The 27754-nt window shown below is 41.7% G+C and overlaps 1 protein-coding gene and 1 long non-coding RNA gene across 2 annotated transcripts; one reads left to right on the plus strand and one right to left on the minus strand.

The window, feature by feature from the left end:
- On the minus strand, positions 1-27382 carry HTR7 (5-hydroxytryptamine receptor 7). Its single transcript, XM_075107662.1, has 2 exons — positions 26723-27382; positions 1-1143 (listed from the first exon to the last, which is right to left on the minus strand). Exons 1-2 carry the CDS (start codon positions 27250-27252, stop codon positions 393-395), a joined length of 1281 nt encoding a protein of 426 aa, XP_074963763.1. The 5' UTR covers positions 27253-27382; the 3' UTR covers positions 1-392.
- LOC142063670 (uncharacterized) lies at positions 7022-16843 on the plus strand. Its single transcript, XR_012662824.1, has 3 exons — positions 7022-7125; positions 11306-11366; positions 16695-16843. It is a non-coding gene; the product is annotated as an uncharacterized LOC142063670 (long non-coding RNA).
- Positions 27383-27754: the final 372 nt, after the last annotated feature.

Genomic DNA, 27754 nt, shown 5'->3' on the forward strand with positions numbered 1-27754 from the left:
TGAACTTTTCACCATTCTCAGGCCTTTATTACAGAAAAAAACTCTAGGATACAAGACGCATCCAACATTCAGACCTACTAAAAGTCGTCTGGGGCCAAGGGCCAAACAACTGGGTTAGGCCAACTTTGCTCTTTCCTCACTAGCAACTCAAACATCCTGCACCGCCTTTTACCCTCCCCCTTCCTAAGTTCTTTAGATGGTCATCTTGTTTCTCCAGGCTCGCTAGCACGCGTGGGCTGTGCAGGAATTAGCCCCGCTACCTTCCAGTTTCTTGGTGACTTCAATAACAGTGCTCAAGAAGCCTGGATCTTCCCATAACTCTTCTTTCAAAGCTGTGGGGAAGAAGCTAATGTGATAAATCAATAAATTATTGTAGTAAAGGATGAATGACCTTACAGAACAAATTCTGGCTTTTCTGCAAGCTTCAGAGCCTCATGCATCCCTGCAGCTGATAGTTTCCGATTGATATTCCTATATTTGCACTGCAGTAGGTTGCGGTAAGTTGTCCTCAGGTCCCGATTGAAGAAGGCATATATAAAAGGGTTAATGAGAGAGTTTGCGTACCCCAACCACAGAAATGTTCTCTCAACCCACAGCGGGATACAGCTGCATGCTGTACCGCAGATGAAGGGCCTGGCGGTCGAGAGGAGGAAGAAGGGCAGCCAGCAGACAGTGAAAGCCCCAACAATAATCCCAAGCGTAGTGGCAGCTTTCTGTTCCCTTTTAAAGATGGAAATGTTTTTCTTGTCATGCTTTAGGAGTCGTGAAAAATTAGTACATTCTTCAGATTCCTTGTGCAGTTTTACAATTCCATTCATAGAAATCCCTTCTGTTTCTTCTGGCTGGGGAAAACCAGCAAACTTGTGTTTAGCAGCACTCCTCTTCGCAGCTTTGTAAATCTGGTAGTACATGAAAAGCATCACTGACATTGGAATATAAAATGCGACTGCCGTGGAGTAAATGGTGTAGCCGAAGTCTTGACTGATCAAACAAACCTTTTCATCATTTACGTTTTGGGCCCAACCAAAAAGCGGGGGTATAGTGATAGAGGCAGATAAGAGCCACACGCAGAGGATCATTTTGGCCATGCACTTCCCGTTCTGCCTCACAGGGTACGTAAGAGGTCTCGTTATTCCCAGGTACCTAGAATGATAACGTACAATTACTATACAGTGCAGCGGTTCACCAATAAAAGTCATTTCACGTAGTCTGCCCCGGACAAAAACATCTTTGGCAAAATTTCTATTTTACATCTTTCAGTCCTCTCTTTGCACGTATTTCAAACCTGTAAATTCATAAGTCTTTCACGTGAAAATTTATAGTGCTGATGTTCTGTATAAAAGGTGGTTTATTCTAGAAGTAAGCCTCCCATTGGCCATAATGGACTGTGATTTTAATGACTGAATTTGTACAATCTTCATGCAGATCACACTCTTTTTTTTGGCTTTTAAGGAAATTCTGAGGCTACATTTTATTTGGCTAACTTCTGAAATCTTGGAGTATGGATGAACGCTCGCTCTGCAAAGCCTTCCACTTTTGGTATTGAGTGCATGGTTACGTTAAAACCAGCACGCATTCGTGCTCGCCGTTAAACTTAGATGATGAGTTGTCTTTCATCTTCATGTTTCAGACGGGAACAACAAACTGCAAACTTATGCCAACAGTACGTTATTTCAATACTACAATAAGTCTTTTTATCATCATTTAGTTAGAAATTATATTTATTCAATGCTCAAACTTTTACTGAACAAAATAACGATTTATCATAATGTCAGTGCAAGAAGATCTGCAGAAAAAACATAGTTTTACCAGAAGCTAAGTTTAGGGTGGTAAATTGTAAACAAACAAGAAAAATGTTTACGGTGTGTCAAGTTTTCATAGAAAAGAAAAAAGAAGTCTGTTGATATTTCCTAAGCTGTGATAGCTTAAACTATGGGGTTTTTTTCTGATTAAAAATATCACTACGGCCCTATATAGCTGGGAAGCAATGTCGTAAGTTTGCGTTTACTCTCAACTACAGAAAATTTCATTTCCTCTCTAGCTACGGCAAGTTCCTCTTAGATGGAATTGGATGCTTTTTATTTTTTTACACCTAACATTTTAACTTTGACATTTGGTTTCTGCTCAGCTGGAACTTACCTATGAACTACCATTAACTTCTCAAATTGTACTTTTTTTCCTCTATCCAAAAGAAAGAATTTAGAGAAAAATCAGTGTCATTCACCTTGTTACTTGCAAAAGTTTCAAATCAGGTTTCAGAACAACGTTTTGGTTTCAGAAGATACCATTGTTTAGATACACAGTGAAGGTTTTGGAGGGTCACAAACAAGAAATACAGCAACGTGATTAAGAATATTTTTTCTAAGCATTTTTTCTCTTTCTATTCACCTAGCCAATCAAACATGAGCATTTGCCTGGCTCTGTGGAATGCTGCATTGTTGATTTTACTGCAATGCAGTAATTTATGGCCAGTGCTGCTGCTTTATACAAGCATTCAGGTATGCTCCAGTTTTGGAAGGATAAAGAAGCATCGTTTCATGATCTGTTCTGATGAGTAACAAGGATCCCTCTCAACAACATCATTGATTTTATATTACTCAATACGGCAAGTGTTATCCAAAGGACAGAATTGGTTTATTTTGCCCTGTTCTTGACAGCATGCACAAGTAAATTAGAGCAGGCCAGTATTGTGCCAGTGAAGCTGTGCCTGGTGGGGCTGTGAGCTAAGAGCAGTTATTAAAATTGGCTGGGATTAGAGCAGTGTGATACACGGAGTGCGCTATTAAAAAATGTTGTTTCTCGTGGACCTCAACATCAGCATTAGAATACAGCCACCACACCAGCTCCCGAGGCCGTGGGCATACTGTAGAGTCCATGGAGGTTTCTGTTTCGCAGCATCATGGCCAAAACTGCGCTCCCAAAGAGCTGAGGTCCCTGAGGCACTCCAAGATGTAGAAGAGCCAGGCTAATGCGGTGAGGTTCCAGAGTTTAAGGGATACATCATTCTGCTCTAAGTACTGTACCTGCAGCAAGAGTAAGTTACTAGCTGCAGCCCTTCTGGGATGAGAGTGGCACCCCCTTAAAATTTGTCCAAGAATCGCAGGATTTAGATACAAAAGAGTTAAACACATCTTTTGTGCAGAAAGATTACTTATCACTTAAATGTGCTCTTTTTAAAAAATTCTTTTAAAAGTTGGTCCACCTTCCTGAAGTTTGCGTTCTTCTAGCTGTTACGCAACTGGTCATTAAAAAGAGCATGCTTATGAGGTGACCTTTATTATGTAGCTTAAAAAGTTAAACTGGATTTCTGTAAAAATCAGAGCTGTGGTCTGCACGCTCTGAATGCCTACTGATGCATTCTCATGGACCAGAATATAACAAAAAGAATTTATGAAAGCATAAGTATCCTGAAAATAATTAAAATTCATTAGTTTTGCCCTGGCACTGCTTTTTTGGAAGCTATCTGAGCTTCAAAAATGCGATTTGAAATTAAAATGTATTAATTAACATAAAAATACACCAGCATCCTTTCTTCCTTATCCATTTTGCTAAATGTAATATGATAGGGAAAAAGGCATAAATGAAGAAACTTTATCTTTTTATCTCTACGTATGAAATCCATCACCCTTGAGAACTTACTTGCAACTTCAAAATAGTGTAAATCACTACTGTCGTCTAATACGCTAGAGAGTGTCCAAGACTTAACAGATTCATGAACTTCAAAAGTATTGTGTCAAATTCATTGCAATAATATGCTTTGTAATGCTTAACCTTTAATTACTACCTTCCAAAAAAATGACTAAAGGTAAATCAGCTGAACTTAACGTATCATTCCAAAAACACGTAACATCTTGAGGCCTTACTGCTGGGAAAGAATGAAGTCAAATTCCCTAAAAAGCCCATTTCGGCCCATATCTCGGCTACCCCCCACAAGAAAGAAGTGTCTCAGGCTTGTTATCCTGAGATTTGTTCTTTTACACACCACAGATGTTCATTTTGATTTTGGTGGGGAAGAAACTGTGTCTCAGCTCTCACTTGTTAAATAAGGGCAATGCTATTTCCTATTCTTCCTCCTCTGAGTTTCTCGAATACAAGGGTCTGCCAGACAGGGTATCTATCCACATTACACCCAGGACAATGAGGGCTATATCTCGGTTGCTCCCCAAAAGCACAGTATTGCAGACGCACGGCCTCTGGTCACGGCATTCCTCATCCAGCGTTGCCCGACGCTGTATTGCAGAACACCGAAGTGCAGGGTGCTACAGCAAACAACCATTGGGCAACTCTACCAGAAGCAGGAGACAGACTGCAGTCATGGTCCTGCTGCCATTCCAAGAAGAAAGGCTGCTGGGTGAGTGGAGAAAAATGAGAGGGGAGAAGCTGGCACTAGTATCTAGGGGATAAAATAATAAAAACTGGATGATGGGAACTTTGTTTGTACCATGTTGCTGAAAACTGGAAAACAGCCCCTTGCTTGAAGAGCTCGGAATAAGAGCAGACAACACACACCGAACAGGAGACACGTGCTGAGGGACAGTGAATTTTGTCTTAAATGAATGTGTGTGAACATATCAGCACATTCCTATCCTGGGTTGGTTTCTTATTATTCAGCGTCTCCTCTCCCCCGTTGGAGGATCGGAAACGGACCCCTGTGCCGCGGCCCCATTCAGGTGTGAGGCACATGCAGGATGCCCAGCTCTAGGGAGGAGAAATTATCCCCTGCCATCCTCTTTCTCGAGCTCTGTTCAAACGTAGGTGGGGGATAAAGAGCTTCTTCCTTTGTGGGGTGCTATCGTCAGCTATTGTGAAAGATCGCCTTTTGCCACATTCACCCACAAAACACCAACAATGGAAAAGATTTGTGAGAACAAATCTTTTCTTTCCTTTTGCTTAATAATAATCTGGCTCCCTGTGATCCAGTATTCTTTCCCAGTACCTCTAAATTGTTGCAGTTTAATGGCAGGCAATTGTTATAGACAATTTAATGTAAAACCATTGTAACTGTATAGGACTGCTCCTCAGAGCAGTCGGTTTGCACGTTTTTTTATTCGGGCTTTTTTGATACTGATGCACTACAGTGACCACACAGATTAGTTTTTATCCTACAGGGCTTAAAGTCTCCATTGTCGTTTGAACTGCAGATCACACAGGCATTTCTTATTACAGTGTGCTCAATACATTAAATGTTATAGTGTTAGGATGCAATGTATATGGAAAGCAGACGGTACACGGTGAGGAACAGGCATCCGCTGACCCTGGAGCCCGTTTCTGGCACATTATCTTATCTTTCTGTCACTCTCTGCATTCCCTCTTCCCATTTATGTTTGTCTTAGCTATTTGCTTGATGGGATGTCTGTCATACATTACTGTCTGCACAGTGATTGTCAAACTGGACTGCCACTGTGTCCCACTAGATGTTATTATGTTAAAAAATATAAAAGGTTTGACACAATTTCTTATCCTCTAAATATATTTATTTATTTCATTCTCTAATCTAGGAAATTGTGAAAAGTAGTTGGCTTTATCTGCGCTGCCATGAAGTGAGTTCATGTAGGCATCTGCTTGTCATCCTCCAGAAGAACTTTTCAGGAAGATCCTCCTCATCACCTTCATGCGAATAATTCTCCATTTGTGGCTGAATTGATTAGTGATTCTATAGATGTAGAAAAAGACGCCAATGCTTCCTCCAAGAAGAAAAAAAAGCAGGAGTGCCAGGCACGGTGGCATTTCAGGTCAACCAGGCATGACTTTGGGGTTTTTTTGGTGGTGCGAACCTGATTTTTTTTTCAGTTAAAAGTTAATTTCCTTTTCTTTGTGTTTGTTCCCGAGAACGCTAAATAAAGCTGTAATATTTAAGCTGTAAAAAAATATGAATTGTTCATAGCTACATCGGAAACTTTAAGATAAACTCTAGTCCTCGCACCTTTTGAAATATCCAGCAGCAAACTGAGACTCAACAGCTACATCAACTTCAACAATAGAAAGAAAATAGTAATAAGATGGTCCAATTTGGGATCCTGTGTCCAAAATCTTTCTTTATTATCTCTGTTATATGGCTAAAAGATAAAGAAAAAAAAGTAAAAAGACTTGCTTCCTACTGTGGGCAAAGGCACAGAGTAATAGAAAACCTAACAGCTAAAAGCATTCAAACTGTTTTGAAGCCTCCTGCCCAACCCAATAACAAACTGAATGCACCGTGACATCAGGATCACTTATGCCACCTTTGAAGCACACACATAATCCCTTTGCCTCTGCCCCGTGTAGTTTATGGGTAGATAGAATTCCACTTTAATTAGTTCACATTCGTTTTTCAGAATTCACTGACCTGATCTAAAAGGCACTTATTCCAGGATCAGCTTTGCATCTTCCACTGTCTGACTTTGCTTTTATGAAGCAGATGAGATTACAATGGGATAGAACTAGAAACATTATACTGGAAATTATATAGATGTGTATTAGCTATTTCTACCAGGAATCTCGACATATTGTTCCGTATCACCTACCATTTCACTAGGAGTTGTCCTTAAGCTGAGTTTTTTACAGTTCTTTCTATTTCTGTATTTTAAGACAGTCAGAAAACTGTTTTATTTGAAAGGCACAAAAATGCTTACTGCTTTGCTTTTGCGCTCTTTTTCTAGTACAGCAGCTTTCAGCTTCAATACGTGTCTCCTTGTATCAGTTTCTTTGCCAAACCACAGCCAGAGAATCCTGTCTAATAATTCACCTGCAATAATAACTTATTCTGAAGGACGATGCTGATCTACTGACCTTCTTTTGGTGGCTGTGATTCTCCTATGATCTTTCATGGTCTCTCTGTTCAATTCAGTGCGACGTTAAGAGACAGTTCACGAGAACGGGCGCACGATGCCATTCCTAAAAGCTATTCAGTGTCCAGAAATATTCTCCCTAGTACAGTGATCAATCTAGATTTTGTCGTATACTTTGATACATTAAACAGCAAATTAAACATAAATATAACAAGTTGAAACAATGATCAAATCTATTATTTCTTTTACAGCTACGACAAACCACCTAACAGGAATTGTTCTCTTCTTCACAAAGATACTGCGTTTACACTAAGCAAGAGATCCTCTGACCCACAGACCTGCTTTTACACAGAATAAGGTATAAAAACCGATCAGGGAAATACTATTCCCATCACATATTTAAGTAATTGAGATGGAAGTAAAGGGATAGAAACATAAAAAGACTGAAGTGCTGAGACATGAGCACTACAGCGCACAACTACGGTGTTATAACGTGAAAAGTAACCGTGTTAATTATTGTGTGACAGTATTGCTACCTGCCTTTCTGCTATATGGATTTATCACATCATGATAACGGCAGCTGATCGTCTGGGAAGAGGAGGATGTTTCAGAGGCAGTAAAACACTGTTCTCCTTCCCAGAAGTGAACAAAGTTACTGATCTCATTGCATACATGACAGCTTTCAGAATAATAATTTTAAATCATTTTTAAATTTAATTTTAAATTTAATATGATTACTTTAATATCTAAGCATTAAATATTGTGCAATGTTAGACAGCAGAACTAACAAAATCAAACCATTACTCACTGGAGAAAAAAAGGCTTTGTTCAACTAGTCCTGTGGTCTACCTAATTAAATGTTGCGTCTGTTCTTTGCAGCGAATTAATACGTAGTTTATAAAAAATTTTAGCACAGTGGCCAGCTTCCACTTCTTAATTGCATTTGCTAACTCTATCACTAGAAATGGTTAAAGCTCTGCTTCATCCTTCTCAGTCAGTTGTTCAATGCGGTAATGGGAAAGATCTTAAAAGTATGTTTTGGTATGTATTGTTTTAGATGCTTATGCTTCACATTTCACACAATTTCAACGTTATTCTTCTTATTGAAACACTGTCACTTTGATTTTGAAACTTGGAAGAATGAGAATGAAATATTTGTTTTCCTTTCAGAAAGATTAACACTTCCCATTATTCCCCTTCTTGCTCTCAATTAAATGTATTTCCTTAAATTTTTACAAAAGGAAGACATTCATTCCCACTGTTAGAGTGGGTTCATATTGAATACAGTACTATACTCTTATTGTACATAGTAAATGTTCTGACTTGCTTTTTCTTTTTCTCAAAAATCTTTGTAGGGGGTTATTTTTGATGGAAGTCAAGAAGTGTAGGCTCTCCTGGCAGTGGGGGAGGATCAAGTCAATCAAAATTAGGTATCTGTTCATTCTAAAGGAATGCAATTTGCATAGTAGAAGATTATGTTCTCCCCTCTTAAATTTATTTCAGTTTCTCTGTACTTTGATGGACTTTCTTCCTCTCATGTTGCATAACTTTAAAGCTCCGTAGTTTTCTCAGTTATTTTAGCTCATTTTTCATTCTTTTATTTCAATCGTTCTATTTTTTCTTCACTTTCTTGCCCTGCCCGTATTTTTCCCTCTTCATTTTTGCCTACTGATCTAAGACATCTATCCCATAGATGGGGGATGTATTCTGTTCTCCTTCTAAGAAATACATAACAACTGTATTGCCAGACAGAGATGTGCAATGTCCTTCCGTTCAACTTCCATTGTCTTAGTCGTAATTTCTGAAACCATATTCCTCTTTCCTTTCAGACCTTGACAAATCTCTTTCACTTGTCCTCACCCTTTGCCTTTCATTTTCCCCCTGCATGAATGTCAAAGTACGTGTCATCAGGCAGCGCCTTGTTCTTAGCTTTTCACAAAACAGCTTGGTAGCCTTTGGTTTTCCACTGCAAATGATACACTGTTTGGAAGAAAAGGTCCCAACACATAGTTACTGATGTTCATCTTGTAACACTGCCTAACTGTTAGCTAATATGTATTTCCTAGCCAATATTTTGCAACTACCCAAATAAATATTGTATATCATAGACCAAACACTCCATTAACTCTCTTTCAAGAAAACAGTACACGTGTATTTTCCTTTCTTCTGTCTTCACCAATAACATAAAGGTAGGAGATGTAAGAAGGGGAATGGATTTCACAGAATCATAGAATCATTGAGGTTGGAAAAGTCCTCCAGGATCATCAAGTCCAACCGTCAACCCAACACCCCCAGGGCTTCTAAACCATGCCCTGAAGTGCCATGTCTACACATCCTTTAAATACCTTTAAATACTGAATCTAACCCTCCCCTGATGCAGCTTGAGGCCATTTCCTCTTGTTCTATCGCTAGTGACCTGGGAGCAGAGACCAGCCCCCCCTCACTCCAGCCCCTCTCAGGCAGCTGCAGAGAGCGAGAAGGGCTCCCCTCAGACCCCTCTTCTCCAGGCTAAGCCCCCCCAGCTCCCTCAGCCGCTCCCCATCAGACCTGCTCTCCAGACCCTTCCCCAGCTCCGTTGCCCTTCTCTGGACATGCTCCAGCCCCTCAAGGCCCTGCTTGTCCCGAGGGGCCCAACCCTGAGCCCAGCATTCAAGGTGGGGCCTCCCCAGGGCCGAGCACAGGGGCCCCATCCCTGCCCGGCTCCTGCTGGCCACACCAGTGCTGACACAAGCCCGGGGGCTGGTGGCCTCCTTGGCCACCTGGGCACTGCTGGCTCATGCCCAGCCGGCTGTCAGCCAGCACCCCCAGGGCCTTCTCCGCCGGGCACTTCCCAGCCCCTCTGCCCCAGGCCTGGGGCGCTGCCTGGGGTTGGTGTGACCCAGGGGCAGGACCCGGCCCATTTCAGCCCATTACATCCTTCACCAGCCTCCTAGAATCTAGATGCATTTGAAAACTGAAAAGGTTTTGGCAACAAAATATTTAGAATTAGGTCACACGCTGTAATGGAAGACTTCCTATTTTCAAATGTTTTCAAAATGTCTGAGCTCCAACTTTGTGGGTTTCACCATCTCCAATTTCCTGTTTATAAGCGTGATTTGCTTACAGAGTGCAATAGGATTAATTACATACAGAGCTCAAAAGTGCTTCTCACCCCACTTCTTGACAGACAATCTGTAACACTCCAAAAGCCCTCTAAATCTGGGCAAGTCACACATAGGAAGAATCCTTTTTTTTTTTTTTTTTTTACAGTGTTCAACAATGTGCAAGGTTGAGGGAAATAAAAAAGTCATTATTTTTTAGAAGAAAATGTATAACTGTGTCGGGGACACTACCCATGTTTGTTGTTTCACACACACACATCCCCCTCCATAGATCTGCAACTTCCCTTTATTTATCATTGCTCTAATTTTTTTGTGGAAGAAGTGAGAAGAGAGTCAAAAGGCTCTTCCTAAATTTTTCTTTCTTTTTAGAAGTAAAAAGTAGTATTAATCAAAATATAGGATAAAGCACATTTACAATAGGTATTACTAACGTTTCAGGAATGTTCCCTAGAGAAGTGCTTCTCAGGCTTGTTAAGCAATGCCTCACTTCACTAAAAAATTCTTCATGGACTTCATCGTGGTATACACAGTAACTGCTTGACAAGCCCAGAAGGCCAGGGCCTCATACACTCTTACAGCTTCATACCCTATGGTATAATTTACTCTAGTTGTTATGTCATTTTATCAATCAAGCAGAAAAAAGAAAAGCAAACATCTTCAAAAATGGCTGTTTGTTGCTATATTCAGTAAGGCAATTTATATCAGAAAACACTATTTTGTTTAAGATTCATATTTCAGTTTATTCCACATTAAGTCCCTTTTTATTATTCCAAAATATTTTAGACTTGTAGAAACAAATGCAGTGATTTGCATCTCATGTCAATTGTTGTACCTGTTTGAGCATCTAATTGCATGTAGACTGATGTCTTTTATGTGACTATTTTATTCATATTTACGTGTATGATACAGTATCTCATTTTATTAAGTTATTACAAGATGCCTGGCCCCTTTTTGAGGTGGCAAAAAGATATTTTAGCTTTCTGGTACCATCTAAGAAGAGTAAGATAAGAAAAGCTTTGTTCTAGACAAGAACTAAAGAGAAATCACATTCTCATTTACTTCTGTCTGGTTGTGTTGCAAAGTTCACTTCAGATAGGTGTGCAGTAAAAAAGAAGCTCAGGTTGGAAGAAAGGGAGGGAAGAGGTTTTATCTCAAATGCCCTTTTGTATGGTAGAGGAGAACTGGTTAAATCTGAAAAGGGAAAATTAATCTGAGGATGACAAGTAAATGATTTGCCGTGACTGGAGGGAGGTGGCACTGGCAGCGAGCTTCAGGAGCAGCAGAGGAGACCTTGAGCATGACTGTATATAGTTCAAAAGCCACTGAGAAGGGATGAGGCTTGGCTAGAAATATAGCTTAATGGTGTTACACGAGACTCAAGAGAAAATGAGACAGAGGTGTACTGGGAGTTACTTATGTTTGTTTTCCTTTTATCAGTCTAGAGAATCTGAAACAGCAAGTGAATGAATTGAATGAAGGACTGGGCCACTGGATGCTGGTAAGGAACTCGAGAAGAAATAACATAGCTCTACTCTTCCTTCTTTATAATAAAGAAATCAGGCAGGAATGTTTTAGCAGTGGAAGTCATCTTTATGACGGCTTTAGTTTCTGAGGAGTTAATCTCACATTCTGGTCCTTACTCCCAAGTATTTCTGTCTCCTGCACAATAAACCTCTCTGTCCTTCTGGCAATTACAGCCTGCCAGAAGACAGGCATTAACCATAATCTTTTGCTGAATGCCTACATGTTTAGAGGATCTAAAGCCTTAGGTGATTCACTTGCTGATTGGCCTGAATCACCCATACAACTGAAGATAAGGTTCAAGTCCCTGAACTTAATTTGATCTTATGGGCTAACCAGTATGAGTTAGATGTTATCAGGATAACCCAAGTTGCCCAGCTGATAGGCAGAAGCACTCCACACAGTTGATATTTGCTGATAGGAAAAGGTTTATTTGCTGCTTTGCCTCTCCTGTGGGGGACAGTAACTTTAAGACAAGATGTGTTGTCTTGAAGTACCAGCTTAGATGAAATCCTTACTCTGTTAAACAGAGGCAGTTCCTGAGCAATGGAATGGAGAAGAATACATTTTGCAGATTAGGAACTGGAAAATCTTCGTCTTCCTCTTTTGGGTCCCCCCCACGTTACCTCTTTCGTCCCTCACACCGAGGGATATTGTCAAAGCCAAAAAAGATTTCAGGGTTTTGCTAGTGTCTGTGGTACTTCTAACATATTACTTTTTTTCCTCTTTATTGCCTTCAGAAAGGGTTTTAGTTCTCAAACTCACAACTTACTAATACAGCTCAGATCTCTTGCCCTGCCATATCCTGTCTGGTGGTGTCCTGTGGCAGAGATGAGCACTCGTGATTCCAGGCCAGCCTGCTGGCTTCAGCCAGGCCAGAGGAGATGTGCCAGGAGACAACCACCAGACATGCCTCAGTCTTGGGACCATCCTGTTCTGCGCAAGCATTCAAGTAGGCTGTAATAAAAATTGCAATGTTTTCTCTCAGTTCTGTACTCTGCCAGACACCAGCACAAACATCCCTTAGGCGAGCAATGAGACAGGCTGATAGCCCGCAGGATCTGTGTCTATGTTTTGGCCAATGTGTCAGCCTACCATCTTCTCCTCCTATGTGTGTGCAGGCGCATACACGCACACACCAGATGACCCCTTGTATCTGGCAGCAAGGTACCTATGTACGGCACACAAGCTGAAACCAGAGCAAACTCCAGGAGGGCCATCAGAGCGGGTCCTGAAGTGCCTGCAGACACGCAGGAGGGTGCCTGTGTGGATACAGCCTGGAGAGTTTCTCGGGATGAGCGGCAGAGACTCAGATTGGGGATGGGACACCAGGCCTTTAGATAGTTCTCAGGAGGAGGAGGTTGCCGAAGCAGTGTAGGGATGTCCAGATGAACAACACAACAACGGAGAACTCCCCACTGAGCGCCCAGCTGAGCACTCTGGCTGTTCCCTAGCCCCATACCAGCATAAGACCCAGGCCTCCTGTGCCCCTTACTTTCCACAGGAGAAAGTCTAAACACACAGGGAGCTGCAGAGAGCTCTGCTCTGGGTGATCAGAAAACTGAGTATCAGGGTTAGCCCTGAGCATACCAGGCTGTTAGTTTAGATGGAGCTCAAGTGGCCTGCCCAGAACCACACAAGAAGCCTATGGACCCTGATCACTGGGTCATCACAAGCAAAGGCTGGTGCTTTAGTTGCATAACCAGGTTTTTCTGTGTTGCTTGAGGTAAGCTAACAGATACCTTCAACTAAAATGTGCGGGGGCTTGATTTCAGAGCTATGAAAAACTGTCTTTTTTAAAAAGAAAACCCTTGTCAGACTCCCATAAAGTAGAAATGGCTAAGGTGATTTTCTCCAACTTCACTACATGAGTCACGCTTGGATTGACACTAAACATCAGCTTAAAAGGAATTATTTTGAAAGTTATAATGGTGTTTCAAAATGAAAGCCTCCTACAACTTTAACTAGAAAATCATGACTGATGTCTTTAGTACAATTAAATGAAGCATTTCAGAAATTTCCACAGCATAAGTGATGAATGAAATGAAAAATCACAGCCCATTGAACTGGTAATACCACTACATTAAAATAAAGTATCTTCAGGGAATAGCTATTTAAATGTGCTGATATTTATGTCCCCTCTCTTCCTTCCTTGAATACAAACAATTTAAACATCTCCAGACAAAGCACTTAAGGAACAACCCCCTCTAGAATACTTCTTCCCTCCTCCCCCTTCTTTCTCTTCCTCTTTCTGAAGAGAAAGGAAAAATACTGGGAGGACCTGGTCCAAATTCTCCTCTTTGCTTCTCCATGACAGTAATTTTGCAAAAGCCCTAACAAACACCTATACAAAGATTACGGGTGAGTCTCAATACATAACTAATCTACTTGAACGTTTTTGGCTTTGTCCGCAGCTGCACTGGCCTGAAGGCAGATCTGAATTTGTCAAAAATCACACCAAGATTCTGCTCTGTTCTGTGGGGTCAGGCATGTAAAATTGTAAATGTTTGCCTCAAGTTTAACTTTTTTACCCAAGCTCAGCAGGAAAAAAATTAAACTTTGTTAGATACAGGAAAAGCTGCTTCTAAAGCAGGCATAATTAGAAGTCTTATTTCTAAAACTCTGGGATGTGCAGAGCGTCTTATATAGAGTCTGGGTCTATAATATTACCTGTGATATGTCAGCCAGAGGTACCTACTGTTCCTAGAAAGTGGGCACTCTGGGTTTTAATTTCACTGCTTTCCTGAAAAATATTTTTCAAATATTGTCATTGTAGTTCAGCATAAAATACACTTCTCATTAATGTAATCCTCTCACAAAGGAACTCTCAATGCAAATAGGTCTGAAAGCAAGACGAAAACCCACTAGCAGAATAAAAGTGAGAAATGTCAACTTTGGGATTGTAACCAAGGTACTGAAGGAGACAGAGCACCTAAGTAATTCTGTCCCATAACGAAGGCTGAGATGAAAAAGGACGCTGCATCTCAAACACCAATATATTCTGGCTGACTAACTTACGTCAGTGATGCTTTACTGGAGAATAGCAGGAAACAAAGCAAAGAATTTTTTTAAAGCTCAGTCTCTTTTAAAAAAAAAACAAAACCAAACAACCAACCTACCCAAAACATGAGATAGGGAGTTTGTGATAAATTTCTGGAGTACGAGCAACTAAGGACAACTCTAGTCAAAGCACTAGAAGAATAAACTGTCTCTGCTCAAAGTCACATACTTAAAGGTATCTAGAAGTGCTGTGTGAAGAATGAAAAAAGCCATGCTGTGTTTCAGGAAAGCTTTAAAATTGGCCTTCGCTCTGAAATTTATGAAGGAAAAATCCAAAGTTTTTTACCTTGAATTGACTGGTTAGAAACACAATGGTGCACACTGAACCCCGCTTTTCACATACAAGCAAACGAACTGAACCAGCTTGTTCTGAAATATCAAGAGGATATCACCAGAAAATAACTCTAATTGTGTTAATTTTAAAAAATAAATTCTAGCAAAATCATCTTAATTTCATAAAACATTTTGATAACAAAACATTCCTTTCTGATCCCCTATAATACCAGTAGTTTTTTAAAGATGCAGATTCTGGAGTTGCTCGTCCTTTACAGTAGTAAAAGCATGTCTCGCTTCCTAATACGAATAGGTCCTATCACAGGAAGAAGTTATAACCTGTTTGGGAAGGGGAGGCAGTAGGTTGGAGGGAGCACAGCATGAGGGGAAGGTGTCAAGGAAGGAAGGCAGGAGGTTAGTTCGAATTGTGTGTCTGCAGTTCTAGAACCTTTTAGAAAATTGCTATTCACAGTCCTTTCCAACAGAAACTTCTGGACTGGGGACTTATGAAAAGATAAGGCGATTCCTTCCCTGTAACTTACACAAACAACTGTTTATTTGCCACTTCTTTATATTTTAGCAGTGTATTGTCTGCTCAGCGTGTGGTACAGAACGAGGTTATCGTGTCTCATCATCTTTCATGTCAGTGAATATGAGGTCGACTGTAGCTACCACGTCTCTCAACCACACGTCATTTATTTCCTTAGCACTCATTTTAACTAACATATTTATTTACAGTATGCTTATATGCCACATCCCAAGTTCTCCCTTCGCATGTAATCCTCCTGCCTGCTGTCATTTTCCCTCAGAAAATGTTTCATTTGGTGATATTTTGGAATGTAATTTCAATAAATAAATTGGTCAGATCAAGCTCTCCTCTATAAACTGGAAATAGAAAATTTGTAGGAATTTAATATTACTTTACAAATATTTCTTCCCCTTGCAGTCACTAAGAAGCCTTAAATACACAGCCACGTGTGCCCTGTAACAGAAGGAGAGGGTTGAAGGGGAGAAACATCTAGTGATGGAAAAGAATGGCAGCAAAACCCAAATTGCAGTGGGTAAAACTGTATGTTCAACCCTTGACAACCACACTATTTAACAGTTCATTCATTGTACGATGTAATCACTTTTACCAGCAGGTTTCACATCAAAGAAAGTAATGGCACATGGACGCTACTTCTCTCTAGCTGACCAGTCCTCCACTCCGATGAACTTTGAACCTCCTGGGTCTTGCTCAGACCTGTCAGGCTGTAGTTCCTTGTGTCTAGCTTTCTCCAGCTTGCTGCGTCAGTAAAAATTAATCCAAATCCAAAAGTTCATACTCCCCATTTCAGACATCACCAGGTCTACTTTTGCAAAGGTGGCTCCAATTATGCTTAGAAATCTCTGGACAGGAAACCTGAAAAAAGGAGCTTAGCTAGGATATGTTCTCTTTGTCTTATTGAACACGGGTCTGCCCACAACAGGCTTTCACTACAGTATATCCTTTTCCTTCAGCAACATCTCTCATAATTTTTCTCTTTTTTTAAAATCATGCGACATCTGCAACAGTAAATATATTTAAAATATAGAACAAATTTCAACACAACACAAACTGCTACCATCAACTTCACAGGCATGAAATTACAGTACATTCAATCTACAGAATAAACCTTCTGCTTTTCTTCTGTCAAGAAAGGAGTTTCTGGCCCTCCTCCCCTGGGCTTTCTGTACAGAATGACAAAATTTGAGGCCAAATTCAACTCCTGGTTAGCCACAAATGACCATTTGCCCAGGTCAGTGTGTGTGGGGGGCACAATTCTTTCACAATGCCTTTTCGTGTTCCCCAGAATTGAGAGTTATACCTTTATGCTAAAACAGAAGTAGACACAGCTGGTGACAGACTATCTCCTCCTCCGAAGCCTTTGAAGATAGCAGGATTTGGAGATTATCAAGGATCTTAGACCTCCCTTCTCTGTTCATTTTACAGATGCTACACCACACATGAAAGCAGTAAAATAAGTGGGATGAGCAGAAGGAAGTCCTCCTCACCTCTCAGTGAGTATGTCTTTCCTTTGCTTTCCTCAGCAGCAAGTCAGCAACTAAGGTTCTTCTGAGATGTGGCGGCATCAACTTTGTGTGGATAAAGACTAAAATACCTAAGGTTTACTGTTGTGCCTATCACTTCCAATAACACCAGTTCTCATTGCCAGGCTAATAGCTTCAAACATGCATTTGAGTTTAGGAGCCGGCCTTCGGCATCAGTGTGGGATGAATCACTCCAGCTAGCCTACGGACATCTCAGGGAGCTCACTGCAACCTGCACGTGTTTGGGATGGTTGATAAGATGCTCCCTTCATTTTAACACTTAGGCAGTAATGTAGAAGCTTCGTGTTGAGTAAGAGGCTTTGGAAATGCTAAGCTCCTTCTTGGGTTGTTTAATTCACAGGCAAACAGTTGCCTATGCTATTTTAATTTCAGTTATTTTTTAAAAACTGAAGCTTGTGTTCTGCTAATGACCAAACTCATTTAGCAAAAATAGCTTTTTAATATGGGATAATAGACTCTTGAGAGACTACAATTGGTATTGTTGCTAAAACTGCTTGTGCTAAGAAGTGGGTCTCTGAATGTAGACTCTTAAGGTAAAAGGGAAACTGCAGTGCATAATAATGCAAAAATTAAGTCTTTAGAGCCAAAACTGTATTATTTTTAGCATCGAAACATCTTATTAGACTATTACAGAAAAGCTTTGCATCTTGTCAGCAGCTGCTTTGGGTCATGGGTGTAAATATTTCCAAGTAATTTGTGGCCAGACAACACACACTGACTTTGTTCAGGGATTTTGTATTTCGACTGTTTGTTAAATGTCAACTTCTACAGCAAATAAACAAAATTTAACAACCCACATGGAGAATCATTTACAGAAAATTACTCTGGCAAACGGTACTGTGTATCTGAAATACTTCATGACTATCACAACATGTTTCCATGGTTTGTATTCATGATGACAGTTATGCTGTAAATTCTACAAGTTTAGATAATAGCATATACTTCTGTTACGTGTGCTCATGCCTTCCATTCCTACCTTCCAGATTTTATGCCTATTGCCGATTTCTAAATACCTGTTACCAGAGTAAATCTTCTAGGTCACTATTCTTGACTTTGATTCAAAAATCCCTACATTACCTAGTATGGAAACAGTCCTCTCACTAGTAAACACACACTACTGACAACAGACCTGGGATTTTTGCACTTACCTTTTGCGTCCCTCTCTGGGGATCTGCAAACCATATGCTGAAATACATTGTCCCTAGTCTCTAACACATCTCTCATGAAAAGCAAACAGTTTATAAATAATGTACTTAACGAAAGCTCTGTATGATTTAACCTGCAGCAGCGATAGGCCATCTCTCTGATTGCAGGTACTTGTATAGCTGATGAGAAGTGATGTTTCTAATGCCAGCAAGGTTACTGATCAGTATTCTTCAGCACGAGTGAAGGTGGCACAGCTGAATGCCAGGTTACTGGGAGAAGACCTCATGATGTGTCTGCCTAGATCTCCAATAACAAGCTCTCCCCAAAAGACTGGAGAGTTTTCAACTCAAAATAGTCCAGGTTTATTTAAATGAAAACTAGAAATTTGCTCTGTTTAAATACAGAAAACTCATTCCATGGTGAGTTAGAAATAAAAAGGTTTGTGCACCATTTTCTGACAAAAATGGTGCCCTTGCAGGCAAGCCTTTGCTTCCAGTTCTGGTTTTACCCAACTCAGTGAGTGTCTGAGATACTCTGCCCTGGCTCCCTTGGTCCCTGAGCAGTTTTTCCACCACTGTTAGTACGTGGCAAGCTGCTGCTTGCTCCTCAGCCTGCTACACCCTGCAGGACAAACGGCTCCCGATGTGAGAAAAGCGTTACCTTTCACATGGCTCTACCTCCACATCCCACAGTCTCCTTAAAGGAACATAAAAAACTGTAAACAAAGGCAGATAATGAACTTTCCTTGTGGTTATATTTTTAACTTACACTTCCACAGCTAAAACACTTGGTTTCGAGTTTTTGACAGTACCATAAAACCACCCATTTCCTTGATACATCTCAGGAAAAAGCTTTGCTGCCAGCTTTTTCATCAAGACACAATGTACCTCTAAGAATAGACTTCACCCTGGTTTCTCCTTACTTTAAAAAAAGGCATTTTTGTATTGTTCCTCATTGGTTTTGTGTTTGTTTTTTTAAAAAAAAAAACAAATGTGACCATTTTTCAGTGAAATAGCTGTCCATGATGATATTAACCCCGCTCAGAGATCTCTTGTGCTAGCTCACAATTTGACAGTAGAGGCCAAGATAAAGACAGAAGGAATATACTCAGTACTGACTTGATTTCCCTGCACATCTCAGTTCTGCATGTTATTAGAGCAGCTGGCACTATTAGAAATTTCATTCTTGTCTGTACATTACCCAGAAAACTTGTTTACTGTTAGAAGTGAATCACTATCCGATTTGCATACGTGCTAATATGTCCAGAACCACCCATATGTGTCAGGTAGTCTAGATGTTCTATATAAAGCCTCCTGAGTAAACAGCAAGGTACAAGAAGAAAATCAAAGCTGCTACACTCTTGAATTTTGTTACGTTAGTTCAAACAGAATAGAAACAAATTTTCCCTATGATATATTTAATTACTGGAGCCTTTTGGAAAGGAAAACTTAACCTTTGTAGTAAGAGTTTGCTCAAAAAGATTAAACTGTTCTCTCTATCTTCAGTATACACAGGAATAGAGATACTGTGAATCAGTCCTTTAGAAATAACTGGCTATCTGGTACAACATGAAAAACTAAAACGTGCAAGCTTTCCAGCCGAAAGAAATCATCCTCACCTTACAAATAGTAGTGACCCTTAGGACGAACCTGCAGCAAGCATTGCTTAATGACATCATGCTTTGTATACTCAGATACCAGAATTTGTAATTTTGCTCCCCAGGCTTTCTTGTATGACAGCTGCACCTTGGCAGACTCACCTGTTGCTCAAGCTCTTTTATTTTCATGCAAGACCTACAGTGGCCAGCTCTTTCTTCAGATTTCCTAGTCCACAGAGGAAGGACGAGACATTTGTGTGATGGACTGAGAGAGAAAAGGAGGTGCTTGTAGCTGAAAGACAGTGCCATATGTGCGTTATCAACTGCAGATGAAATGGGATGGTCTGTTCCAAAAGTTGCCACAAATGTTTCTGATAAAATGTTTCAAACTCAACAACAATATTTAAAATAATACTGGATTTCTTTTAAAGGTTACACTACACCATTATGGCAGTATGATATGTATTTGCATTTTTGTGATCTACATTACAAGGTATTTCTGAAAGCTCCCTTCAAAAAACTAAGGACTGTTTCTAGAATTGTATTTTTCCTGTGAATCTTGAAGCAAATACAACCTCACTATGGAAACTATTTTTGTGACCTTGACAGGAAAAAAAAAATCACTTTTTAATCATCTCCATAACGCCCTGCTTGGCAAAAATGTGAATTAATGTTCCCTTACCTCTGACTATCAGGCTCCTTTGAAATGTCTAGGTGAACCCCCAAGAATTAGAGAGCCCAAAATCACTTCTGAAAACTCATTCAGTGTTAAACCCTGGTAGGAGCAAACAGAAGATAGTTTCGAATGTGGGGGAAAAATGCAACATCCAGTTTCAAGAAAAGGAATTCATCTATATGTGGTGTAATTGCAAATTTCCTGGTACTGACTGAACTAAAATCCCCCATTCCTGCATTGGAACATTCCCAATTGCAGCCACCTTTGCACCGCCACGTCTAGATCATCTTGCACCTCCACGCTTCCTGACTCCCTTCCAGCAAAGCTACTTAAACGCGACCTGTATATAACAGCAACAGAATAATCAATCCACGGGGTTTTTTTTTTTTCTATAACAGCTTTTAGCTTCCCAGACTTTGTCAGCCTCTACTGTGCAGCCACAAAACACACCTACCAAACTTCAGATCTTATGCCTGTTCCCACTGCAGAAGGACAAAACTTCCACACATTTTGGGGGCAAAAGAACCTCCTTTACTCCTGAGTTGTTCTGTCTTCACAAATACTCCATCTGTTTGACAAAAATAGCTTTTATTTGCTACCTCCCTCTTACTTATTGTGCATCTGGCAGTGTAGTCATGAAGCATAAAGTCTCTGCAAAGACATAACAAAACAATTGCTACGGCCAAGAACAGGTTATGGTGTAAGTAACTGCATCTCTTGCAGGCTGCCTACATGTCGTGGGAAAAGATACCCGAGGATGCCACAGAAAGGGATCTAAAGAAGTGCCATCACATTAGTGCAGCAAAACACCCCAGTTTCATTTACTCTCCTAGAGATGGCTCTCGGTGAGAGACACACGTTGCGCTGCCTTACGCTACTTGATGCATCCAACCTCCAGTTCAACTTCTTCGCCTCAGAATTTGGGAGCAAAAATTTATGTTGTACCTCTTTCCAATGTAAAAAATAAAACGGAGATTGCAGAAGTTTTCAGCAAGAAATTCTCTGCAAAAAGAAAGTACAACTTGAGGAACGTTCTTTAAGTGGACCAAATTAGAAAAACTACATGGAAAGGAATAAAAACAAATCTGGTTTTTTCCACTTTAGTGTATTGATGCTGCCTGCCTCTTTTGTAGGCTAGACAAGTTATTTACAGACTCAGGAAGAGTACAGTTGTGTATCAGGCTGAACAATGGAAAAAATTACTCCGGTGGTGATGGTGATGGTTAGGAATTAGCTGCCATGTTGATCCCAAAACTTTCTTCTGCAATATAGACCTTAATTGCAGTAACTCCATCAAACAATTTTCTGGTAGTTCCTTTAAGGTTTTTCCCTGATTCCTCGGTTACTTCTGTGTAAACTTATATACTGAACAAGATCTCATGGAGGGCAGTGCTGGTGGGTGCCTGTATCTTTTTCTAGATCCAAAATATATTGCATACAGGATTTTTTTTCATATCTATCTCTACATATGTATTCTACATGCATTTTCTGGAGGAACGAGCTGGCTGGCAGAACAGACCACAGCCTTTTCCACCCATGGCCTGAAGGCAAAAGAGGAGTTTCACACCAAACGGGAAGCCACGCAGGGCTTTTGGGTGCCGTTAGGCTTAGGAAATGGCTGACAGGGTTTTCAGGTCACAGTATCAGTTTTGGATGCTGTCAGATTTTAGACACCTGGATTCTATTTAAAGCATTTAAGTCTTTATTTAAATTTAGTCTCAAGTTCTTCCTTTGATGCACTGGGCTCCTCAGTTCCCAGGCATGCACCAAGGATGCTGGAAATGGGTGAGCTTTCAGGGATTGACATATTCTAAGGTGAAGCATAAGTACTTACACTTACTTGAAGTATGGCAAACGATATCAAAGAAGGAGGGATAGAAAACTGATCCTTGTGTATAAAAATCTCAGGATCAACAAAAGGGACCACTTTGGTTTCATTTGCATACAAATTCTAAATCTTCATCAATTTAATGGAAGTCTGGAATACGTATGAATTGTTGGCTAAGATACAGACTGGAAAAGTTCTCCAAAAAGTGTTTCATTACTTGTGTGGGTGTGGGGAAAGTGTTATAATTCGTCAACTGTATCTGAGTAGTTACGTTACTTTATCACTTTCTAAGCCAAAGAGCTATTTTTAAATTGAATTAAAAATTGCTACTTATGCAGTTATCCAGGGGATACTCTCCAAAACAGGATTTCTGTAGCTATCTTGGGTCAGAAGAACATGATGAATCAGCAGGCAAACACCGTCAGTTTAAATTTTATTAATTCCCTTTTATGTTCATTTACCCACTAAGATGGGGTTTGCATCCTTCCCTTGTAATTCACTTCTGATGTTCGTTCACTCTTAAATGCAAAGGAATCCAAATGTGGTATAATTATTTAATTCAGAGCCAGAAAAGCGGAGCCTTGAGAGGGGGAAAAAAAAAGCAAAACACAAAACAACAAACAACCGAACAAACAAAAACACTGGTAAGAAATGTTTAAAGGAGGATACTATTCACTGAGGCACAATTATCCTGCCAAAGTCTCTGTAACTCTTTCTCCAGAGCTACCCCTCATATCACGGATGGAGAATACAGCAAAGGTAGTACTGGTTGTCCGGGTATCAAGTCGCTTTGCCTGTTTAATCCTTACGAAATTTGAAAAGGGAGAAATATTTGTGTCTCTCCATCACACATGCTTTAGTTCTGACAGACCTGCCTGTAAGCAGATAGCCTTCTTCCAAAGCGGGGTCTTAAATAAGATAGAGAGATACCTCAAAAATAACGTGCTTATCTCAGGTCACCCTGATAAAGATCTGTGGACATTTTTATGTTGTGCAATAAAAGGAAAGATAAGATCTGCAGAAATGCATAATAGTCCACATCTCAGTATCATTAGGGACCTTATCTCATGAGCTCCATGAATTTAGTTCCCTGTGGATAATAAAAGGACCTTTTCAGACTAGCTTCTTTCTTGTGCACCCTGTACAAAGTTAGAGATCCCCGTAATAGCACACCAACATACACTGTGCAGTCGTAGCATTTATACAACTTCAAGTAGAAGCAACTTTAAAAGTACAAACAGTACTTGATGTGTCTGACTAGGTAAAAAGGATGGGGTTTTTTTTTCAACAGAATGAAGCCAGTCCATTTGTAGCCTCCATGCTAATCTGCATCTTTCAGAGCTTTCCAACTGATAAATTCAGCTCAGAAATGCATCTGCCACTGAGAGCTGTGCAGCAAAATATCTGTGTGCAACAGGCCTGCCAGCTGCTGGCATTTCAGGACTCTCAGTGGCATGAGCTGAGTAGCACATATTTGTGCAAGGGAAAGAAATCAAAAAGCCTCTTCAATTTACTCATTTTATCCTGTTTCAAAGGGCCTCAGGGCCTCTTTTTTACCAGCTATATTTGTTTGTCTAATAAAATATATTACCTCTCCCTACTAACTTTGCCTAACAGTTTGTAACAAACTCGTCGTTTTTTTTTTTAAAGATTAATTCAGTAGGAACAGTCTTTCAGCTATTTACCTTCAACTGATTCTCACATCTGCTTCGGGAAGAACCTAGAGGTTTAATAATGAAAATTTTAAAATATCCATCTTATTTGTTGTCCCTGCACTGCCTGCAACAGCTTCATCTCTCCCTTCAAGAGGGACTTTACTGGACCACAACAAAGGCTTCCTAAACTGTCCTAAAGAGCCAGGTGGCAATGCAATTCATAATTATGCTTCAAAAATGTTCCTTTTGCCCTATCTTAACCCTTCTGCCTAAACAAATGTCTCCCACACGACCCCAGGACCACTTAGTTGTGCTACAAGGTTTAACTGGATCTAAGTGGTACTGAGGATAGGGGACAAGTTGAAAGACAGGGAATTTCATGCACTCCTCCCCTGCTTCTGGGTTTCCTCGTTCATCTCGTATTTATACTCTTTGCACTGAGACAATAAGGGCTGTATCACCAGAGATCCTCTCCTCCTAAATAACATAAAACATGCAAGTGTTTCCATCAAACCCATGGGAAAATGGTCCTTGTGAAAATGGCCTGACCCTCTAATGCACTAGGTACGGTGCGATTTGCAAGCTCCTGTACCACATACAATACTTTATTTGGAGGTACTCATATCTTCAGAGCTACATCTCCCTCACTGATCATTCAAGGCTTTCCTAACTACGTATGTGTAAGAACAACTGCACGTAAGACAGCACCATTAAAATCAAGGCTACACTGGCAACATTTCATCATTCGCATTTAATTTTCATCATTTCTCCCTGGTTTGCATATTTTGTACATGTTCACTATTCAAAGATTAGTTAACACCCCGAGCTAATCTTTGGCCTGACTGAGAAGTTTATGACAGTAAAGGATTATTTATTTTGAAAGAGGATTACAAATCATGGAGGTTTAATTCTTTATTGCCAAGTGGTAGAGACATTTTGCTTATGAATTGCTGGCTTTTCTCCTTTTATTGATGATATCACTTATCTTAACCATAAAATGGATTTCAGTGACAAAGGTTAAAGCATCATGATTCACAGAATTTTGATTTCAAGTAGGGAGTACACAACAGTATAATGAATTATTGAGATCATGTTCAATAAACATTCAGTGATAGAAACTGGAATGCAAAGACAAGAGAGGAGACTAACTCTGGTTTAAACCTGCACTTAATGAAAAGCAGTCATAATAGGTTATATTCTGCTCTAAATACATAGCTATATTTCTTGTTGGTATTTTGGAGAGAGCAGGGAGTGGAGGGAGGATGGAAAGAAGACAGCGAGAGACTTGATCACCACCGTGACCAGTTCAATCAAAGCCCCTGCTCAACATACAGAAGTGACCTCAGATGTTAAGGTAAGAAATGAAAAAGTAAAACTAATTTTCTCCAGTGCTAATCAGTCACACATCCTCACTTGGGTAAGGAAGTTTAATTATGTTAAGCTGTCTTTAAAAGGTTATTAGAAATGGAGGTGGAGAGCTGAGATGGACATCAAGAACAATCAAAGAATGGAAGCACTTTATGTGGAGAGAATGGAGAAATGAAATCACCTATCTTAAAAACAGGTACGATAGAAAAACAGAAAATCAGGTTGAGAAGGTAGATAAGTCGATTCATATACTTTTACACTACTGGAATTAAGTTAAAAGACAGCAAATTTCAAGGCAACAACAGCAAAACAACCCCACCCTTTGATACTCAGTCAAAGCCTGTATGTGGATTTCATTGCTACAGGATGCTTTACAGCATTCAGGTAACTGCTAGCCATTACAGAAGTCACAAAATAGAGAGTGCTGGAGCAGGGGATGCTTATACTGGAATTAAAGTTTTGAAATTAATATAAACTGTGATGCTCCTTGGCATGCAACAACCTTTGGTTTTTGTGGGAAACACTCTTGAAAGACTGTTTCTTTGCAGAAACCTAGTGTAGAGTTCTTTCCCAAAACTTTTCTGAAGTAGACAGTCCTGGCTGCTGTTGGATATCTGACTTGATAAACTAATTCTACAGTCTAATTAGGAAGTTCTTCAATTTCTGCTAACTGTGTTGCGTTGTAATGAAAAGAGTCTCCCTCCAGATGCTAAAATTCTCAGCAAAGGATTTAGGCTGTGGAAGAGGGAAGTTACAGGCTGCAACTTATTTTAGAATGGGACCTGCATGGAATAAAGGCATCTGTTAGCCTCCCTCTGCAGAGGAGTTTAGACATGGCCAAATGTGAGATCTTAACATCAGAAATGAATGTCTAAGATCCAGTTCTGCAGTTATAGAATCACAGAATCATTAAGGTTGGAAAAGACCTCTAAGATCATCAAGTCCAACTGCCTGTACACATCTCCTTATCACCCCAGTGTCTGTACCTTTTGAAAGAAGCTATGTGTCAGTGAGCATAGCTTAGTTTTTAAGAAGGAAGAAGAAATCTAAAAAAAAAATATTTGAAAGCATTTTTTCCTTCAAACAAAAGGTTATTTGTCAAAAATGGTTCCGTCAGTTGAAATGGAGCTATTCGGGGATTGTACTAGAATAATGATCCAGCCCTAATCACCTATAATGCCTGAGCCTTCTCCGACCTGGCAAAACTCGACTGAACTCGGTGAGGCTCCCCTGTCACCAGCTTCGAAGAATCAGCTCAAATCTAGCCGTGGTATAAAGCAGTTTAAAGACCTAGATGGCAAATTTTAAAGCAGCTGCAAATGCCCCGTCATTTGTAAAGAGCCACTGTACAGGTATATAGGGTTTAGCTCCAGTTTTGCCGCGGCGCTTTGGCTCCGCAAGGGTAGCAGGGAAGGCAGCCCGAGGGCTGCCCGGGCACCCGGGCTGGGGTAGCGGGAGGCAGCACGCACCGCTCCGGCGGGCTCCTTCGAACAGCAGAGGCTGGAAGAGGCTGCAAGGCTGGCTCTCGCCGCCCTCCGCGCTTTCAGCTCGCCTCCAGCCCACTGCCAAGCGGCCCGGGGGCGGCGGAAGAGCCCCGCGGAGGGGGCCGGGGCGGGCAGGGGGCCGCCGGGTGCCTCACCTGTCGATACTGATCACGCAGAGAGTCATGATGGAGGCCGTGCAGCACATGACGTCCATGGCGATGAAGACGTTGCAGAAAAGGCGCCCGAAGATCCACTCGCCGCCGATGAGGTCGGTCACGCTGACGAAGGGCATGACGGCCAGGGCCACCGAGAGGTCGGCCAGGGCCAGCGAGACGATGAGATAGTTGGAGGGCTGCCGCAGCTTCTTCACGAAGCAGACGGAGATGACCACCAGGCAGTTGCCGGCGATGGTCAGCAGGGTGATGAGGGAGAGGACGGCCCCGATGACAACTTTCTCCACGTTGCCGTAGCTGAGGATCTGCTCCCCGCACTGCGAGTCGTTGGCGGGGAGGGGGCTCGCCGTGGGCAGCGCCGACGGGGCGGGGGGCGACGGGCCGAGCCTGGCCAGGCTGCGCGGGGGCCAGGAGCCGGCGATCATCCTGCCGCCGCCCAGCGCCCGCGGGTCCGCCAGGGCCGAGGGCCGGAGGTTACCGTAGAGGTGACTGCCGTTGAGGGCGAGGACCATGTTGGCCGGAGCCGCCCATGAAGCCCCTCCGCTCTCCGGCTCTCCCCGCCGCCCGGGATGCTGGGGCTCCTCCTCGGGCACCCGGCGACGCCCGCCCCCTCGCAGCCGGCGGAGCGGAGCGGAGCCCTCCCGGGGGCGGGGGGGGGGGGGGGGGGTGGGGAGCCAGCCTTCAACTTCCCCCGGTGCCCCCGGGCTCGCCCACGGCGCTCCCCGGGCACCCGGGGGGGTGGGCACGACGCGTGGCCCCGGGGGAGGGGGAGCTCCCCGCCCACCCGCGGCTGCTGTCCTCCGAGGGCGGCGGGGAACGGGGGGTGGGGGGGGGAACCGCTCCGCCCCCACGCTCCCTCCGCCTGCTCCGAGTGGCGGGAGCGCCCCTCCGCCGCAGCCTGTCTGCGCCGCGGCCGCCCGCTTCCCCGCCGGGACCCCCCCCCCACGTATAGATGTCTACACACATGCATCCATACGGGTCGCACCCGCGGGGCTGCGGGCGGGTGGGCGCGCC

The sequence above is a fragment of the Phalacrocorax aristotelis genome, chromosome 12 (assembly GCF_949628215.1).
Source record: "Phalacrocorax aristotelis chromosome 12, bGulAri2.1, whole genome shotgun sequence".
Lineage (NCBI taxonomy): Eukaryota > Metazoa > Chordata > Aves > Suliformes > Phalacrocoracidae > Phalacrocorax > Phalacrocorax aristotelis.